This window comes from Hemiscyllium ocellatum, chromosome 10 (assembly GCF_020745735.1).
Source record: "Hemiscyllium ocellatum isolate sHemOce1 chromosome 10, sHemOce1.pat.X.cur, whole genome shotgun sequence".
Lineage (NCBI taxonomy): Eukaryota > Metazoa > Chordata > Chondrichthyes > Orectolobiformes > Hemiscylliidae > Hemiscyllium > Hemiscyllium ocellatum.
In genome coordinates this window covers 1,933,445-1,952,065 of record NC_083410.1, presented here as the reverse complement: position 1 = coordinate 1,952,065, position 18,621 = coordinate 1,933,445, and the positions used below count along the sequence as shown (strand labels likewise).

The 18,621-nt window shown below is 45.7% G+C and overlaps 1 protein-coding gene across 1 annotated transcript in view; it reads right to left on the bottom strand.

Moving 5' to 3' along the window:
* The window catches only part of LOC132819266 (adenylate cyclase type 8-like), a 183,633-nt gene that overhangs the window by 69,530 nt on the left and 95,482 nt on the right, over positions 1–18,621 (bottom strand). The window contains exons 11-12 of the mRNA XM_060830693.1: positions 6,088–6,180; positions 200–394 (exon numbers count right to left, since the gene is read on the bottom strand). Coding sequence (XP_060686676.1) covers positions 200–394; positions 6,088–6,180 — 288 coding nt within the window. The remainder of the gene's footprint in view (positions 1–199; positions 395–6,087; positions 6,181–18,621) is intronic.

The following is an 18,621-nucleotide window of genomic DNA, read 5'->3' as shown; positions in this document are numbered from 1 at the left end:
GAAATAAATTAATGAGGCACCTTTTCAAATGTCTCCTTGAAATCTAGGTACAACACAAGAATCAAGATGGCAGAGGAGTGGGCAATGTCTGGGCTCTGCAGCCCAGGGCTCGTCAGTCTGGCCTCTTTCTTTTCCCATTTTTCATCCTCTCTCTTTTTTCTAAGATTTTAAAGTTTTTTTTTCTGACAAGAAAACTTACCTTGGAGCACTGAGAGACGGAACAGAGTGGGCTGGAGACCTGGAGTGACTGAGAGACGAAGCAGAGTGGGCCGGAGACCTGGAGTGACTGTGAGACGGAGCAGAGTGGACTGGAGACCTGGAGTGACTGAGAGACGGAGCAGAGTGGGCTGGAGACCTGGAGTGACTGAGAGACGGAGCAGAGTGGGCTGGAGACCTGGAGTGAATGTGAGACAGAGCAGAGTGGGCTGGAGACCTGGAGTGACTGAGAGACGGAGCAGAGTGGGCTGGAGACCTGGAGTGACTAAGAGACGGAGCAGAGTGGGATGGAGACCTGGAGTGAATGTGAGACAGAGCAGAGTGGGCTGGAGACCTGGAGTGACTGAGAGATGGAGCAGAGTGGGCTGGAGACCTGGAGTGACTGAGAGACGGAACAGAGTGGGCTGGAGACCTGGAGTGACTGAGAGATGGAGCAGAGTGGGCTGGAGACCTGGAGTGGAATGGGAACAGTTGTTGGACTGGGATCGGGCACAGATGGTCAGCTCCTTGCGAGGCCAGTCAGACCATGTGTGGAAGCTGCTGTGCTGAACTACTGCAACAATATTTATTGCAGTTTGTTTATCTGTCTGTGATAAATATCCTTTTAACTCTGCTTTTCTAACTTATATTATGAATAACTATAAGGTAATGTAACATTTTTTTTAAATTCCCCTATCATATCACTTGACATTTACCCCGACTAATGCACCTAACTCACATATTCCTGAACATTATGGGCAATTTAGCATGGCCAATCCACCTAATCTTGGATTGTGGAGGAAAACAGAGCACCCGGAGGAAACCCACGCAGAAATGGGGAGAATGTGCAAACTCCGCACACCAAGAGTTACCCGAGGCTGGGATTGAACCCGGGGCCCTGGCGCTGTGAGGCAGCAGAGCTCACCACTGAGCCACCGTGGCACCCCTAACACAGAACAGTACAGCCTTCATTACATGTCCTTCAACCAACGATCAACCTAGCCCACACACATCTTAATTTACTGCCATCCATCTGCTTGTCCAACAGTCGCATAAATGTCCCTAATGTCTCTGACTGTACTACAATCGCTGGCAGTGTATCAACCACCACTTTCCACTTAAACAACCTGTCTCTGTCATCACCCCTATATCTTCCTCCAATCGCCTTAAAATTATGACCCCTCATGACAGTCATTTCTGCCTCAGGGAAAAGTCTCTGGCTATCAACTCTACTACCTTGTACACCTCTATCAAGTCACCTCTTTTCCTTCATCTTTCCAGTGTGAAAAGACCGAGTTCACTCAACCTCTCTTTGTAAGGCAAGCCCTCCAATCTAGACTGCATCTTGATAAATCTCCTCTGGACCCACTCTAAAGCATCCTAGAATGAGGCAACCAGAACTGGACACAATATTCCAAGTGTGGTCTAACTAGGGTTTTATAGAGCTACAGCTCTTTAAACTCAATCCCCCTGTTAATGAAAGCCAAAACACCATACACCTTCTTAACAACCCTATCAATTTGGATGGCAACTTTGAGGGATCTATGTACATGGACCCCAAGAACCTGCAGTTCCTCCACACTGCCAGGAATCCTGTCTTTAACCCTGTATTCAGAATTCAAATTCAACCTCCCAAAATGAATCATTTTGCATTTGTCCAGGTTGAACTCCATCTGCCACTTCTCAGCCCAGCTCTGCACCCTGTCATTGTCTTGTTGTAACCTGCAACAGCCCTCGATACTATCTATAACACCAACGGCCTTTGTGTCATCAGAAAACTTACCAACCCACCCTTCCACCTCTTCAACCAAGTCATTTATAAAATCTACAAAGAGCAGAGGCCCAAGAACAGATCCCAGCGGGACACCACTGGTCACCGACCTCCAGGCGGAATGCTTTCCATCCACTACTACACGCTGCCTTCTTTCAGCCAGCCAACTCTGTATCCAGACAGCCAGATTTCCCTGTATCCCGTACCTTCTCACTTTCTAAATGAGCCTAGCATGGGGAACCTTATCAAAGGCCTTACTGAAATCCATATACCCCACATCTACTGCTTGAACTTGACTTTTCACATCCTTAAAGAACTTAATTAGGTTTGTGAGGCATGACCTGCCCCTCACACAGCCATTCTGGCTATATTTAATCAAACTATGTTTTTCCAAATACTCATAAATCCTCTCTCCCAAAATCCTTTCCAGTACCTTGCTTACCACAGATGTAAGGCAAAATTGAGGGCTGCAGATGCTGGAAACCAGAGTTTAAATCAGAGTGGTGCTGGAAAAGCACAGCAGGTCAGGCAGCATCCGAGGAGCAGGAAAATCGACGTTTCGAGCAAAATCCCTTAATTAGGAATAGAGACAGGGAGCCTCCAGGGTGGAGAGATAAATGGGGGGTGGGGCTGGGGGGAAGGTAGCAAAGAGTACAATAGGTGGGTGGGGGTGGGGTTGGAGGTGATAGGTCAGAGGGGAGGGTGGAGCAGATAGATAAGACGGGAGATAGGCAGGTAGGACAGGTCATGAGGACAGTGCTGAGCTGGAAGGTTGGAACTGGGGTAAGGTGGGGGGAGGGGAAATGAGGAAACTGGTGAAGTCCACAGATGTAACTGGTCTGCAATTCTCAGGGATTTCCCTATTCCCTTTCTTGAACAGAGAAACAACATTCGCCTCTCTCCAATCATCAGGTACTATTCCCGTGGAGAGTGAGAAAGCAAAGACCATCGCCAGGGGCGCAGCAATCTCATTCCTCACTTCCCGTAGTAACCTTGGATATAATTAATTCATCCTTTTTTTAAATTTTAAGAAAATCTAAAATAATTTTCAATGTTGGTTTTTAGAGCTCCAGTTAAACTTCTCTCAAACTCTAGTTTTCCTTATTCATCTTTTAATTATATTTTCCATACTTTATGTTCTATCCTGTCATGAAATCCCTACTCTAGGAAAAACAACACCTGCCATTCACCTTATGTATACCCTTCATGATTTTATAAACCTCTATACAGTCACCGCTGAGTCTTCGACGCTCCAGTGAAAATAGTCTGAACCTATCCGGCCTCTCCTTATAACTCAGATCTCCTTTCCCAGAAACACCCGGGTCAATCAATCTGAAGCCCCTCCAGCTTAATAATATCCTTCTGATAACAGGGTGGCAAAAACTGGACACTATTCCTGAAGAGGCCTCACCATCACCTGTAACAACCCCAACATGACATCCCAATTTCCACATGCAATGCTCTGAGCAATGAAGACAGCGTGCGAAATACCTTCTTAACCACCCTGCCTGTATGTGATAGAATTATCTAACTGAACTCCTAAATCTCGGGAGTGAGGGATTTCAATGGTCCCTCTGAATCTCTTTGTTCACTGTACCATCAATTTTGGTGTCATCCACCAACTTATTAACAATACCTTCTACATTCTCATCTTAATCATTTCTATAAATGACAAACAAAACTGGATAAAAGCTAAAATCAAAACAAATTACTGCGGATGCTGGAATCTGAAACCAGAAGAGAAAATGCTGGAAAATCTCAGCAGGTCTGGCAGCATCTGTAAAGAGAGAAAAGAGCTGACATTTTGAGTCTAGCTGACCCTTTGTCAAAGCTGTTCTCAGCAAAGGACTCAGCTTTGTACCCTTATGTTCCCACCTCAACGAATTCCGGGCTCGGCATGATGCTGAGTTCTTCTTCCGTCGCCGTCGCCTTCGTGCTCACTTCTTTGGGCAAGAGCTCCGCCCCCCACCCACCGCTCCACAGGTCCTTCACATCCCTCCAGCATTCCACCTCTAATTGGACACCCCCGCCAGGACAATTTCCTGCCCTCCATCTTTTCATTGACAGTTGTCGACAGGACATTGGCCACCTTAATTTCTCTGCCCCCTCACCCATTCCAACCTCTCTCCATTCAAACATTCTGCCCTTCGCTCCTTTAGGTCCAACTCCAACTTTGTCATCAAACCTGCTGACAAAGGGGGTGCTGTTGTTATCTGGCGTACTGACCTCTACCTCGCAGAGGCTGACGCTAACTCTCAGGTTCCTCCTCCTACCTCCCCCTGGAGCATGACCACACCACTGAGAATCAAACCATTGTCTCCAACACCGTGACTGACCTCATTTCCTGCAGATGCCTCCCCCCACAGCTTCCAACCTCATGGTCTCCCAAACCTGGACAGCCCGTTTATACCTGCTCCCCAAACTCCACAAGGAGGACTGTCCCGGCAGGTCCATTGTGTCAGCATGCTCCTGCCCCACTGAACTTATTTCCTCCTACCTTGACTCCATCCCTACTCCTCTGGTTCACTCCCTCCCCACCTACATCCGGGATTCCTCTGATGCCCTGCGACACATTGACAGCTTTCAATTCGCAGGCCCTAACCACCTTCTATTCACCATGGATGTGCAATCCCTTTACACCTCCAACCCACACCAAGACGGCTTGAAAGCTCTTCGCTTCTTTCTCAAAAAGAGGCCCGAGCAATCTCCATCCACCACCACTCTCCTCCGCCTGGCTGAACTTGTTCTCTCTCTCAACAACTTCTCCTTCAACTCATCCCATTTTCTCCAAATCAAAGGTGTAGCAATGGGTACCCACATGGGTCTGAGCTAGGCCTGCCTTTTCATGGGGTAAGTGGAGCATTTCTTGTTCCAGGCCAGCATTTCTTGGTCCCCTCCCACAACTGCTTTATCGGTACATCGATGACTATTTTGGTGCGGTTTCATGCTCTCATCCTAACCTAGAAAAATTGATAAACTTCGCTTCCAGTTTCCATCCCTCCATCACCTTCACCTGGTCCATCTCTGACACTTGCCTTCCTTTCCTTGACCTTTCTGTCTCCATTTCCAACAATAGTCTTCCTTGAGCTTTGACAAAGGGTCAGTTAGACTCGAAGTGTCAGCTCTTTTCTCTCCTTACAGATGCTGCCAGACCTGCTGAGATTTTCCAGCATTTTCTCTTTTGGAAACAGAAGTGGACTGTGTGGAATTTGCTGGTCACAGGCCTCCAGTCCTAGAAACACCAAACAGTCTACTCCAATTAATTTTTGAAAGTTCTTGTCCCATACCATTCAAGTTTACCTTACTCCTATTAAAAACTTGGCCTCATTCTGCATTCTGTCAAATTGAATATAAAATTCAATCATAACATGGTCACTGCTACCTCGCGGTGCCTTTACTTTGAGGTCTTGAAGCTTACCCTGTTGCACAAGACCTGAATGTTGTGTATCGCTTGCTCTCTGGATAGCTCCAGAACACACTGATCTAAACAAAATCCTGAAAACATGCTATGAATTGTTAATTTTTAAGGAGTTATATGAGATTTGAAATATTAACTCTGTTTCTCTCTCCAAAGATGCTGAGTGTCTCCAGCATGCCATGTTTTATTTTAGATTTTTAGCATCCATAATATTTTACTTGTATTCCCTTAAATTACTTTTTGCCTTTAAGATTTCTAATCTCTACCTAAACCACTTCTCAGCTTTGTTTCCCGAGTTTGCATCAACCCTCTTTGTGGTGTTAATATCATTATTCAGTAACAGAGGCCCCTCCCACCCCCCACCCCTAACTTTTTCTAAGTTCTCCTCCTGCCAAAATGCCATGTACCCTTCAATATTCAGGTCCCAGTCTACGTCATCTTGCAGTCTTGCGTTTGTAATGTTTACCAAATTATACTTACTTTGCTTCATAATGTTCCTGTGAAGTACCTTGAAGTGTTTCATTACATTGAAGGGGCTATATAAATACACACTTTTGTTGTCATTTCATTTCAGTTCTCGTTGAAACATAGCAAACACACTATCACACCTGTCACTGTTCCCAATAATGTGGTGTGACCCTTCGATCAACTTTCCTCAGTCAGAGAAAACAATCAGAATTGTAGAAACCAATGGGTGCCGTACCTCAATCTGATCACAGATATTCGTTGTTGACTGAGCCCGGTTTGTGGCATTAAACACTTCCATTGGAAATGGATTCAAACCAGGGCACCAAATCTGGGGAGAGATGAGATAAATCAGAATTACAAGAATCCATGAGAATTGACCAACTCACAGTCATGCTTGCCTAACCTGTCTGTGGAGATCTTTTGTCCCAGGAAGTTAAATTCGTTGATTATGAAAGCATTTTTAAAATACTGGATTAATGTAGAATATCTGGTCAGCATGGACAAGTTGGGCCAAAGGGTCTGTTTTTATGTGGTACATCTCTATGACTCTGTGACTCTAATCCCATTGTCCGACCCTCTCCCTGTGTGTTTCAATCCTAAACTAATCGCAGTGCCCTTCTCTCTCCCCGTACCCTTGGTGCAGCCCCAAGCTAATCCAATTGTTGTACTCCCTCACCATAACCCTGTCTCAAACCCAAAACAATCCCATTACCCCGCTCATCATAGTCCTCAATCAGATGTCACGAAACCACACTCTCTCCATAGACTGTATCAATTCCAAACTTCTCCTACTGCCCCAACATAAACAGAAATTGCTGGAGGGACTCAGCAAGTCTGGCTGCGTCTGTGGAGAGAGAGGTGAGTTAATGTTGGGTTTGTAGCCAGGAAAAGGTGCTGTATATGCTGAAGATGGTGTGGCAGATTGGGGTGGGTGGGGAGTTGGGGGGGGGGTGCGGTTTGTGGATGGTGTAAACAAAAGGTGAACATGGAGCCCTAACAAAGCAACACCAGCTGGACAAAGTGATGAGTAATCATTAGCCAGGGAGAAAGAAAGGATGATAATGGGGACCATGAGTAGGTGAGAATGGGTGGGCTGTGCTGAAAGAAGGCCTGGTGTGTTGGGATGGGTAAAGGACCTGAAAGAAGGTGCTCAGGTTCTAAAGTTACTGACCTGGATATTGAGTGGGGAGGGGGACAGGGTCCCCGAGTGGAAGGGGAGGGGCTGTTCTTCCAGCTTGTGCTGAGCTTCACTGGAGCACTGCAGCAAGTCTGGGACAGAGATGTTGGTCAGGGACCAGGGTGGGGGGGTTACAGTGACGGGGAACAGGGTGGGGGGGGGGGTTACAGTGACGGGGAACAGGGTGGGGGGGGGGGTTACAGTGACAGGGAACAGGGTGGTGGAGGGGTTACAGTGACGGGGAACAGGAAGCTTGAGATCCTTTTTGTGGATAAAATGCAGGTGTTCCCCAATCTGCGTTTCATTTCCAGTGCAGAAAAACCCACATGTCATCAGTGAATACAGCAGATTCGTTTGAAGTAAAGTAACTTCACGAGGAAGGTGTGTCTGGAATTTTGGATCGTGAGGAAGGGTGGCAGTAAACAGGCAGATGTGACATCTTCTGCGATTGCATGGAACGATGTTAAAAAGTGGAGAAAGAGTGGACCAAGATATCCCGGAAGGAATGGTCTCTGTGGAAGACTGACAAGGGAGGGGAGATGGGGGGAATATGTGTCTCGTGATGGCATCCCATTGGAGGTGGAGAAATAGTGGTTCTTGATCCATTGGATTTGGATGCTGTTGAGATGGTCAGTAAGGACAAGCGGATCCCTCTTGCTGTTGGTGGGAGGGAAGAGAAGGGATATGGGCTGAAGTGTGGGAAATGGATCAGACAAAGCTAATGATCCTATCAACCACAGTGACAGGGAGTCCTTGATTGAGGAAAAAGGTGGACATTTCTGAGGTCCTTTCTGTGGAAGGCAGCATTATTATAATACATGTGATGGTGATGGAGATGAAGAAACTGGGAGAATGGAATAAAGTCTTTCCAGGAAGCAGGGTGTGAAGAATTATAGTCCAGGTAATGGTGGGAGTCAGTGGGATTGCACTAGATGTTGGTGACCAGACTGTCCCTCAAGATGTTGAGGAAGAATAGGTAGGAGTCAGAGATAGACCATGTAAGGTGACAGCAGGGTGGAAATTGGAAGTGAAATTGATATTTTTTTCCAATTCCAGATGCAGAGAGAAGCAGCACCAATGATGTTATTGATGTACTGGATAAATCACTGTGGGGAGGAACCTAAGTAGGGTTGGAACAAAGAATGGTCCACATATCTCACAAAGAAACAAGCAAATCTGGGGCCCATGCAGGTCCCATAGCCACTCCTGAAGAAATCTGAAGAAATTGAGATGAGTTAAAGGACAAGTTGGTCAGGGTGAGGATAAGCTCGACTAGGTGGAGGAGAGTGATGCTGGATGGGAACGATTCAGGCCTTTCTTGCAAGGCAAAGCAGAGAGCTTTAAGAGCATGACAATCGGGGTTCCTGATGAACAGAAGGCATCTGGTGCACCTAAACGGGAAATTCTGAAGTTGATGTATACTGTAAAACTGACAAAGAATTGTGGATCTAAGTGGGAAGGGACTGGACAAGGGTAAAAAAAATTCAAATCCAGGTTGGAATACTGTTAAATATTATATTTTTCTGAAGATTAATCACCAGACTCAAAATATTACCTCTGTCTTCTTGCTACAGATGCTTCCAGATATGCTGAGTTTCTCCAGCAATTTCTGTTTTAGTGTCAGATAGTTACCTGATTTTTTACTGCTTCCCTTTTCAAATAAAAATATGGCATTGGTAGTTTTCCAAACCTCTATGACTTTTTCCAGGAAAATTAATGGCAGTCATTATTACCAGTGCATTCACTATCTCTATAGCTCCTTCCTTTAATATCCCAGGATACAACTCATCAGGTTCAGGGGACCTATCAGTCTTTAACCTCACTATAGTTTCCCTTGTAGATTTTTCTCCAGTAACAGTTAAGTTATCGTATTTATTTGCTTTCCTCTTTTTTGTCCCTTAAAAATAAAGTAATTTTGGGATACAATTAGTGTCTTCCACTGTGAAGACTGATGCAAAGTATTTATTCAACTCCTCTGTCATTCCCTGGTCCCCTATTATTAATTCCTCATCTCTTTCTCTAAGGACCTTATGTTAACCTGGGCTTCTCTTTTCCTTTTTATATATTTGAAGAAGCTCTTGCAGTCTGTCTTGATATTGCAGCAGACAATTTATTCACCAGCATTTATGGGACCAGCAACGTGCCAGTCTGGATAATCATGAGGACCTCATAATCAACATAAACACACACACTCAGTAACAGAAATGTAGTAGAGGATGTACACACAGCACTGTTATAGTTCATTTACAGCATATATCACTTAAATGTGATTTTGCCTGAAATAAAACTTACCTGCAGACAGCCTTCTCACTTATCCTCAACTGATCACTCGGACATTGTGATAGATTGCGATATTTGAGGAGAAATTGACTTGAAATTGAATCAATTGTTGCTATTTAGTGTGACCATCTCATTGAACAATAAAATTGACATTGAGATAAAAGAATTTAAAATTGATAATAATTGGACAGAATAATAAGTAATAAGTAAGCTTCATTGGCACTTGAGGTGTATAATTTCTGCCAGTTTATTGAGAGTACTAGCTCAGAAGGTACTAGTTAAAACAAAGTTTGCTGGACTTAGAATCCCTACAGTATGGAAACAGGCCTTTCGGCCCAGGTTCACACCAACCCTCCAAAGAGTATCCCACCCAAACCCATCCCCCATTATTCTACATTTACCACTGACTAATGCACCTAACCTACACATCCCAGAACACTATGGGCAATTTAGTAAGGCCAACTCACCTAACCTGCACATCTTTCATTGTGAGAGGAAACTGGAGGAAACCCATGGAGACATGGGGAGAATGTGCACCTAGACAGTCACCCGAGGCTGGAATTGAACCAGGGTCCCTGGCACTGTGAGGTAGCAGTGCTAACCACTGAGCCACCATGCCACCCTCCTAGTTTATTTTGTCCATCCCTTTTATTTATTACCTTTTGCTGATCTTAAAACTTTGCCAATCTTCTGGCTTACCACTAATCGTTGCCATTTTGGGTTATTCTATTCGTTGAATCCTGCTTCCTCAGCAGTATCTATCTTTGCTATCATCCAAGAACTGGTTTCTTAAAAGTCTGCCATTGTTGCTCAACCATCTTTGGTGCTTAACTCCTTTCCAAATGCACTCCATCTAGTTCTGGCCTCATTACTTTGCAATCGCCCTTGTTTGAGTTGAGCATCTGTGTTTCTAACCCAAGTTCCTCCCTTTTAAATTGATTGTTAAGTTCTATCATTTTATGGTCACTCTTTCCGAGGGGATCTTTTACTCTGATATTATTATTAAACCTGCCTTATTACACTTACTACACCGTCTTAGACTCCTCCCTCACCTTCCTAGACCTTTCCATTTCTATCTCAGGCACATCGATGACTGTATCGGCGCTGCCTCGTGCTCGCACGAGGAGGTTGAACAGTTCATCCACTTTACCAACACCTTCCACCCCGACCTCAAATTCACCTGGACCGTCTCAGACTCCTCCCTCCCCATCCTCGACCTTTCCATTTCTATCTCGGGCGACCGAATCAACACAGACATCTACTATAAACCGACTGACTCCCACAACTACCTGGACTACACCTCCTCCCACCCTGCCCCCTGTAAAAACGTCATCCCATATTCCCAATTCCTTTGTCTCCGCCGCATTCCAGTTCCAATACCGTACAGCCCAGATGGCCTCCTTCTTCAAGGACCGCAGATTCCCCCCAGACGTGATCGACGATGCCCTCCACCGCATCTCCTCCACTTCCCGCTCCTCCCTCCTTGAGCCCCGCCCCTCCAACCGCCACCAGGACAGAACCCCACTGGTTCTCACCTACCATCCCACCAACCTCCGTATACAGCGTATCATCTGCCGTCATTTCCGCCACCTCCAAACGGACCCCACCACCAGGGATATATTTCCCTCCCCTCCCCTATCAGCATTCCGAAAAGACCACTCCCTTCGTGACTCCCTCGTCAGGTCCACACCCCCCACCAACCCAACCTCCACTCCCGGCACCTTCCCCTGCAACCGCAAGAAACGCAAAACTTGCGCCCACACCTCCTCCCTTACTTCTCTCAAAGGCCCCAAGGGATCCTTCCATATCCGCCACAAATTCACCTGCACCTCCACGCACATCATCTATTGCATCCGCTGCACCCGATGTGGCCTCCTCTATATTGGGGAGACGGGCCGCCTACTTGCAGAACGTTTCAGGGAACACCTCTGGGACGCCGGACCAACCAACCCAACCACCCCGTGGCTCAACACTTTAACTCCCCCTCCCACTCCATCGAGGACATGCAGGTCCTTGGACTCCTCCATCGCCAGACCATAACAACACGACGCCTGGAGGAAGTGCGCCTCATCTTCCGCCTGGGAACCCTCCAACCACAAGGGATGAATTCAGATTTCTCCAGTTTCCTCATTTCCCCTCCCCCCACCTTGTCTCAGTCGAATCCCTCGAACTCAGCACCGCCCTCCTAACCTGCAATCTTCTTCCTGACCTCTCCGCCCCCACCCCACCCCGGCCTATCACCCTCACCTTGACCTCCTTCCAACTATCGCATCTCCATCGCCCCTACCCCAAGTCCCTCCTCCCTACCTTTTATCTTAGCCTGCTGGGCACACTTTCCTCATTCCTGATGAAGGGCTTATGCCCGAAATGTCGAATTTCCTGTTCCTTGGATGCTGCCTGACCTGCTGCGCTTTTCCAGCAACACATTTTCAGCTCTGATCTCCAGCATCTGCAGACCTCACTTTTTCCTCCTTATTACACTTTACCAGATCCAAAACAGCCTGATCCTTGATTGGGTTCAGAAATATTTCTCCTGTCTCGCAGTGGTTAACTGCTGCTTTATTTCTTTACTCAGCGAGACATGAGTTCATGGAATGCCCTGCCAGTAACAGTGGTTGACTCTCCCTCTTTATGAGCATTTAAACGGGCATTGGATAGGCATATGGAGGATAGTGGGCTAGTGTAGGTTAGGTGGGCATGGATCGGCGCAACATCAAGGGCCGAAGGGCCTGTACTGCACTGTATTTTTCTATGTTCTTTGTTCTATGTTCTATATTTCTCCAACATTTAACCGCACACAGTGTTTAAAGGAACACTTCCATTTTTCCCTTTCTTGCTGCTCCTCCAATCACCACAGGCAGTGTATGGACTCTCCATCTCACTTTGAGTTCAGAAGAAAGGTCACTGGACATGAAACATAACTCTGTTTCTCTCGCCTCAGAAGATGCTGCCTGACCTGCTGATTTTCTCCAATACTTTCTGTTTTTGTCTCCGACCATCCTGGAATGGCAGGTTCACTCAGAGAACTCACTCTAGACACAATGTTTATGGCCAAACCCACACAGTGCGTAAAAAGGTCATTTGACCCAACAAGTCCGCACCATCCCTCCAAAGAATATCCCACCCAGACTCATTCTCCTACCCTATTACTCTACATTTATCTAGAGTGTACCTAACCTACACATCCCTGAACACTATAGACAATTTTGCTTGGCCAATTCACCTAATGTGCATCTCTTTGGACTGTGGGAGGAAACCAGAGCACCTGGAAGATCAATCACCCGAGGCTGGAATTGAACCTGGGTCCCTGATGCTATGAGTAAAAAGTGAGGTCTGCAGATGCTGGAGATCAGAGCTGAAAATGTGTTGCTGGTTAAAGCACAGCAGGTCAGGCAGCGTCCTAGGAACTGCTGCCTGACCTCCCTGGTGCTATGAGGCAGCAGTGCTAACCACTGAGCCACCATGCAGCTCAGGATATTTTATATATTTTATCATTTGCCCTCAATTAGTCCGAGGGCAAAATATAAAATGGTCTTCTTTGTTGGGTGATATGCCTCCTACCCCAGCAAGTATACAGTTTGTTCTATTTTGGGCAGCACATTGAAATGTGTATGCAAGCAGACCAGCTTTTCTCAAAGGGAAGAGCTTGGTGAAGGTTCAGAGGACTCTGAGGGCAACATCATTATCTTAGACCATCTGATCATGTTTTCTTCCTTCTTTTCTTTTTTCTTTTATTTTCATTTAACCCATTTTTCTAATGAACCTGTGAGTTTAACAATGTTTAATAATAGACAAGTAATGGGTTTAACTTGGGGAATTACCTCTCTTCCTATAAACAGGAACAGAAACTGGTTCTTTAAAAAGCCATTATCGGGAAACAATTAACACAGAAGTGGTTAAATTGAGAGGATGTAGAGCTTGTAGTGTGGATCTCTGCCAATAATTGTGTAGAATGGTCAGTAAAATTTAGTTCTCATTTAATCCTTCATCACCAGGTTTTTTGGAATGTAACAGCGCTGTGCCTCTGTAATTTCGGATGAATTACTTTCTCAAAGGTGACTGTAAGATGAGCAACAAACCCCCCATTAATGACGACACAGTGGGAATAAAGACATAGTTGATGCAGAGCTGAGATTTGTATAGCAATATTGATGGGGGGGTAAAAATATGACAAGCCTGCCAAATCCCAAGGTTGGGTGCCCTAAGAACTTATCACTCACCATGTCATATATGGATAAGACAAAGTTGATTGCGATAGACAGCAGCATGATTGTAGTTCTGACACTGTATGTCTCTTGAATCCAGCTACACAGTTCATGCATGGCCTTTGGGAGACAGTTAAATGCCTCAGCCATAATGCATAATAGCAGACAGCAGTAAATTAACACAATGGAGACTAAATGGCCAATCCTCATTTCGTGCCTGTGGGTAGAAAACAAATGGGGGATTTGTGTGTTAGGCAAATTGCAAACAATTCAAAAAACTCTTGTTCAGTGCTTGAATGAGACAATTATCCAACACAGCAGCCAATATAGAAGGAGAGAGATTTTCCAACACTAACTGTGCCAACCCATAACACTGGATCCACCAAAATCCTGCTTCCCACTCATGGTCCATAATCCTATAATCTACAGCACATAAAGTCAAATTCAGATTAGTTTTAAAATCAATTTGTGAGGATTGCTTAGTAGTTTTATTTATAAGAGAAACCAAAGGCTCTTGGAGGGAGATGGGAAGGTGGAATTCACAACATAAAACTATGCATGAACTTCGGATCATTTGGAAGCTGGAGGAAATTATTGAGAAGAGTTGCAGGGAGGTACTCATACCTCAGGTACAGGAAAAAGGCACACGAATTACGAAAGGAGATGGCAAGGGAACGGCAGGCAGTGCAGGGAACCACTGTGGCTAATCCCCTCATAACAAGATACTGTTCTGGATACCGCTGGGGGGGACAGCTTACCAGGGGTAAGCCATGGGGACAGGTCACTAGCATAGAGTCTGTCCCTGTTGCTCAGAAGAAAAGGGGGAAGATAAGCAGAGCTTTAGTCATTGGGGATTCCATAAATAGGGAGACAAGTCGGAGGCTCTGTGTGAACAAGAGAGATTCACGGTTGATGTGCTGCCTCCCAGGTGCCAGGGTTCATGATGTCTCGGATCATGTTTTTGGGATCCTTGAGAGGGACAGGGAGCAGCCCCATGTCGTGTTCCACATAGACACCAATGACATAGGTAGGAAGAGAGATGGGGGTTTCAGGCAGGAATTCAGGGAGCTAGGGTGGAAGTTGTTATCTCTGGTTTGTTGCCAGTGCCACAGTGCAAGGCCAGGATTAGGGAGAGAGAGGAGCTGAACACGTGGCTAAAGGGTTGGTGCAGGAAGGAGGGTTTTGGATTCCTGGATAACTGGGGCCCATTCTGGGGTAGGTGGGACCTCTACAAACAGCATAGTCTTTAACTGAACCAGAGGGGTACCAATATCCTGGGGGTGAAGTTTGCTAATGCTTTTCAGGGAGTTTAAACTAACTCAGCAGGGGGATTGGAACCTGAATTGTAGTTCGTGTACAGGAGGTTGAGAGTATTGAGATCAGAAATATGGTTTCAACGTCACAAGAGTGCACTGGCAAGCAGGCAGGTGGTTTGAAGTGTATCTACTTCAACACAGGAGCATCCTGAATAAGGTGGGTGAACTTGCAGCAAGGGTTGGTTCCTCGGACTTCGATTTTGTGGCCATTTCAGAGACATGGATAGAGCAGGGACAGGAATGGTTGTTGGGGGTTCTGGGGTTTAGATGTTTCAGTAAGAACAGAGAAGATGGTAAAAGAGGGGGAGGTGTGGCATTGTTAGCCTAAGACAGTATTATGGTGGCAGAAAGGGCTTTTGAGAACTCATCAGCTGAGGTAGTATGGGCTGAGGTTAGAAACAGGAAAGGAGAGGTCACCCTGTTGGGAGTTTTCAATAGGCCTCCAAATTGTTCCAGAGATGTAGAGGAAAGGATAGCAAAGATGATTCTGTGTAGGAGCGAATTTAACAGGGTAGTTGTTATGCAGGACTTTAACTTTCCAAATATTTACTGGAAATACCATAGTTTGAGTACTTTAGATGGGTCAGCTTTTGTCCAACGTGTACAGGATGCTGCTTCTGCCCTTGAACCCCGCCCCTCCAATCGCCACCAGGACAGAACCCCACTAGTCCTCACCTGCCATCCCACCAACCTCCAGATACATTGGATCATCCTTCATCATTTCCTCCAAACGGACCCCACCACCAAGAATATATTTCCCTCCCCACCCCTGTCAGCGTTCTGGAAAGACCACTCCCTCCGCGACTCCCTCGTCAGGTCCACACCCCCCACCAACCCAACCTCCACTCCCGGCACCTTCCTCTGCAACTGCAAAAAATGCAAAACTTGCACCCACACCTCCCCCCTCACTTCCCTCCAAGGCCCCAAGGGATCCTTCAATATCCATCAGAAATTCACCTGCACCTCCACACACATCATCTATTGTATCCGCTGCACCCGATGTGGCCTCCTATACATTGGGGAGACAGGCTGCCTACTTGCGGAACATTTCAGAGAATACCTCTGGGACACCCGCACCAACCAACCCAACCACCCCGTGGCTCAACACTTTAACTCTCCCTCCCACTCCACCAAGGACATGCAGGTCCTTGGCCTCCTCCATCGCCAGACCATGGCAACACGACGCCTGGAGGAAGAACGACTCATCTTCCGCCTAGGACCCCTCCAACCACAAGGGATGAATGCAGATTTCTCCAGCTTCCTCATTTCCCCTCCCCCCACCTTTTCTCAGTCCAAACCCTCAGACTCAGCACCGCCCTCCTAACCTGCAATCTTCTTCCTGATCTCTCCGCCCCCACCCCCTCTCCGGCCTATCACCCTCACCTTAACCTCCTTCCACCTATCGCATTCCCAACGCCCCTCCCCAAGTCCCTCCTCCCTACCTTTTATCTTAGCCTGCTGGACACACTTTCCTCATTCCTGAAGAAGGGCTTATGCCCGAAACGTTGATTCTCCTGCTCCTTTGATGCTGCCTGACCTGCTGCGCTTTTCCAGCAACACATTTTTAAGCTCTGATCCCCATCTGCAGTCCTCACATTCTCCTCGTTGACACAGTTTGTAGTCAAGCCAACAAGAGGCAAGGCCACATTGGATTTGGTACTGGGTAATGAACCCGGCCAGATGTTAGATTTGGAGGTAGATGAGCACTTTGATGATAGTGACCACAATTTGGTTACGTTTACTTTAGCTAATGGAAAGGGATAGGTACATACCACAGGGCAAGAGATATAACTGGGGGAAAGCAACTCTGATGCAATTAGACATCATAGGATGGGGAAGGAAACTGCAGGGTATAGACACAATTGAAATGTGGAGCTTATTCAAGGAACAGCTACTGCATGAGCTTGATAAGTATGTACCTGTCAGGAAGGGAGGAAGTGGTCGAGTGAGGGAGCTGTAGTTTACTAAGGAAGTTGAATATCTTGTCAAGAGGAAGAAGAAAGCTTATCTTAGGGTGAGATGTGAAGGCTCAGTTAGGGCGCTTGAGAGTTACAAGAAAGACCTAAAGAGAGAGCGAAGAAAGGCCAGGAGGGGACATGAGAAGTCATTGGCGGGGAGAATCAAGGAAAACTCTAAAGCTTTCTATGATATAGCAGGAATAAAAGATTGACTGGAGTAAGATTAGGGCCAATCAAGGATAGTAGTGGGAGGTTGTGTGTGGACTCAGAGGAGATAGGGGAAGCACTAAATGAATATTTTTCATTCGTATTCACACTGGAAAAAGACAATGTTATCAAGGAGAATACTGAGATACAGGGTCAGTTCAGATGTTTATATATTCCTGTCACAATGTTGGAATCAAATTTCACTTGCTTCCCATTGAATATTTCCCATGACATGTCTTTTCCGCCAAAAAACGAAATTAGTAAAGCATGCACTGTCCAACAACAAAAGTCACGTCGGACATTCCTCTGGTAGATCTAAAGACACATTGAGGATTTTCTCAGCTGGAAGGAATATGTGATTCAGGAGAATGTGTGTTCAGAATTTTCCTGCTATGGAAAATAGGGAAATCCATTGGTAGCTTCCAGAATACAGTTTATTTCCCATCCTATTAATAATAGTGATTAATTAATTAATTAAGAATAGCAATCTGTGATTTATGAAGTTAGTTACAACTGCCATAATCCTAAAGTGGAAGGACCGAAGGGTGCAGTGATGACTGAGGTTTAGCACAGAGTCCTTTTTTCCTCCAAAATGTACAGAATGTGGACAAAGAATAAAGGTTTGAAAACCTCCATTGGAATATCACAATGGTCCCAACCTTTGCTGCTTTTCATCTGTTTCATAATTTGTTGCAGCTCACCCATTGATGGGAGTTTAACTCAGAGATTAAGCCCATAAAAGCGTACGAAATAGGAATAAATATAGAATGTTCAGCCCATTCCATAGGGTCATGGATGAGCTGATTCTTCTTATATTCACTTTCACACATTTTCTCTGTAACCCTTGATTTCCCTGATCAAGAATCTCTCAACCTCAGAATTACAAGTAACACAAAGACCTGGCCCCCACAGCTCTCTGTGGTAAGGAGCTCCAAAGACTCTCAAACCTCCAAGAGAGAAAATTTCTCCTCAGCTCAATCTTAAATTGGTGTCTCTTAATTCTGAGAGAATACTCTCTGGTCCTCTCTGGTCCCATGAGAATATCTCAGCATTGAACCTGTCAAACTCCTTAAGAATTCTGTTTGGTTCACTTAAATCACCTGTCATTCTTCTAAACTCCAGTGAGTATAGCTCCAATCATAGCAGGGATCATCCTCGTGAACCTTTTCTGAACTGCCTCCAATAAAATGATATACTTCCTCAAATGAGTGACCGAAACTGCTCACAGTACTCCAGATGTGGTCTCACCAACTTCTTGCACTGTTGCAGTAAGACTTATCCCTTCTCATCCCCCAACCCCCTTGAAATAAGGGCCACCATTCCATTAGCCTTCCTGATCATTTGCTGCCCCTTGTGCTAGATTTCTGTGTTTTACGTGTAAGTAATCCCACATTCCTTTGTGTTGCAGCTTTCTGCAGTATCTCTCCATTTAAACAATGCTCTGTTCTTTTGTTCTCCCCTTCCAAATGAATAACTTCAGTTTCCCATCTGAGTTCCATTTGCCATCATTTTGCCCACTTACATAATCCATCAATATCTCTCTGTGAACTCTGTATTCATCTCACAGTTTGAGTTGCCACCTTTTCTTTGTGTCACCTGCAAATTTATCTACAGTGTATTCACTTC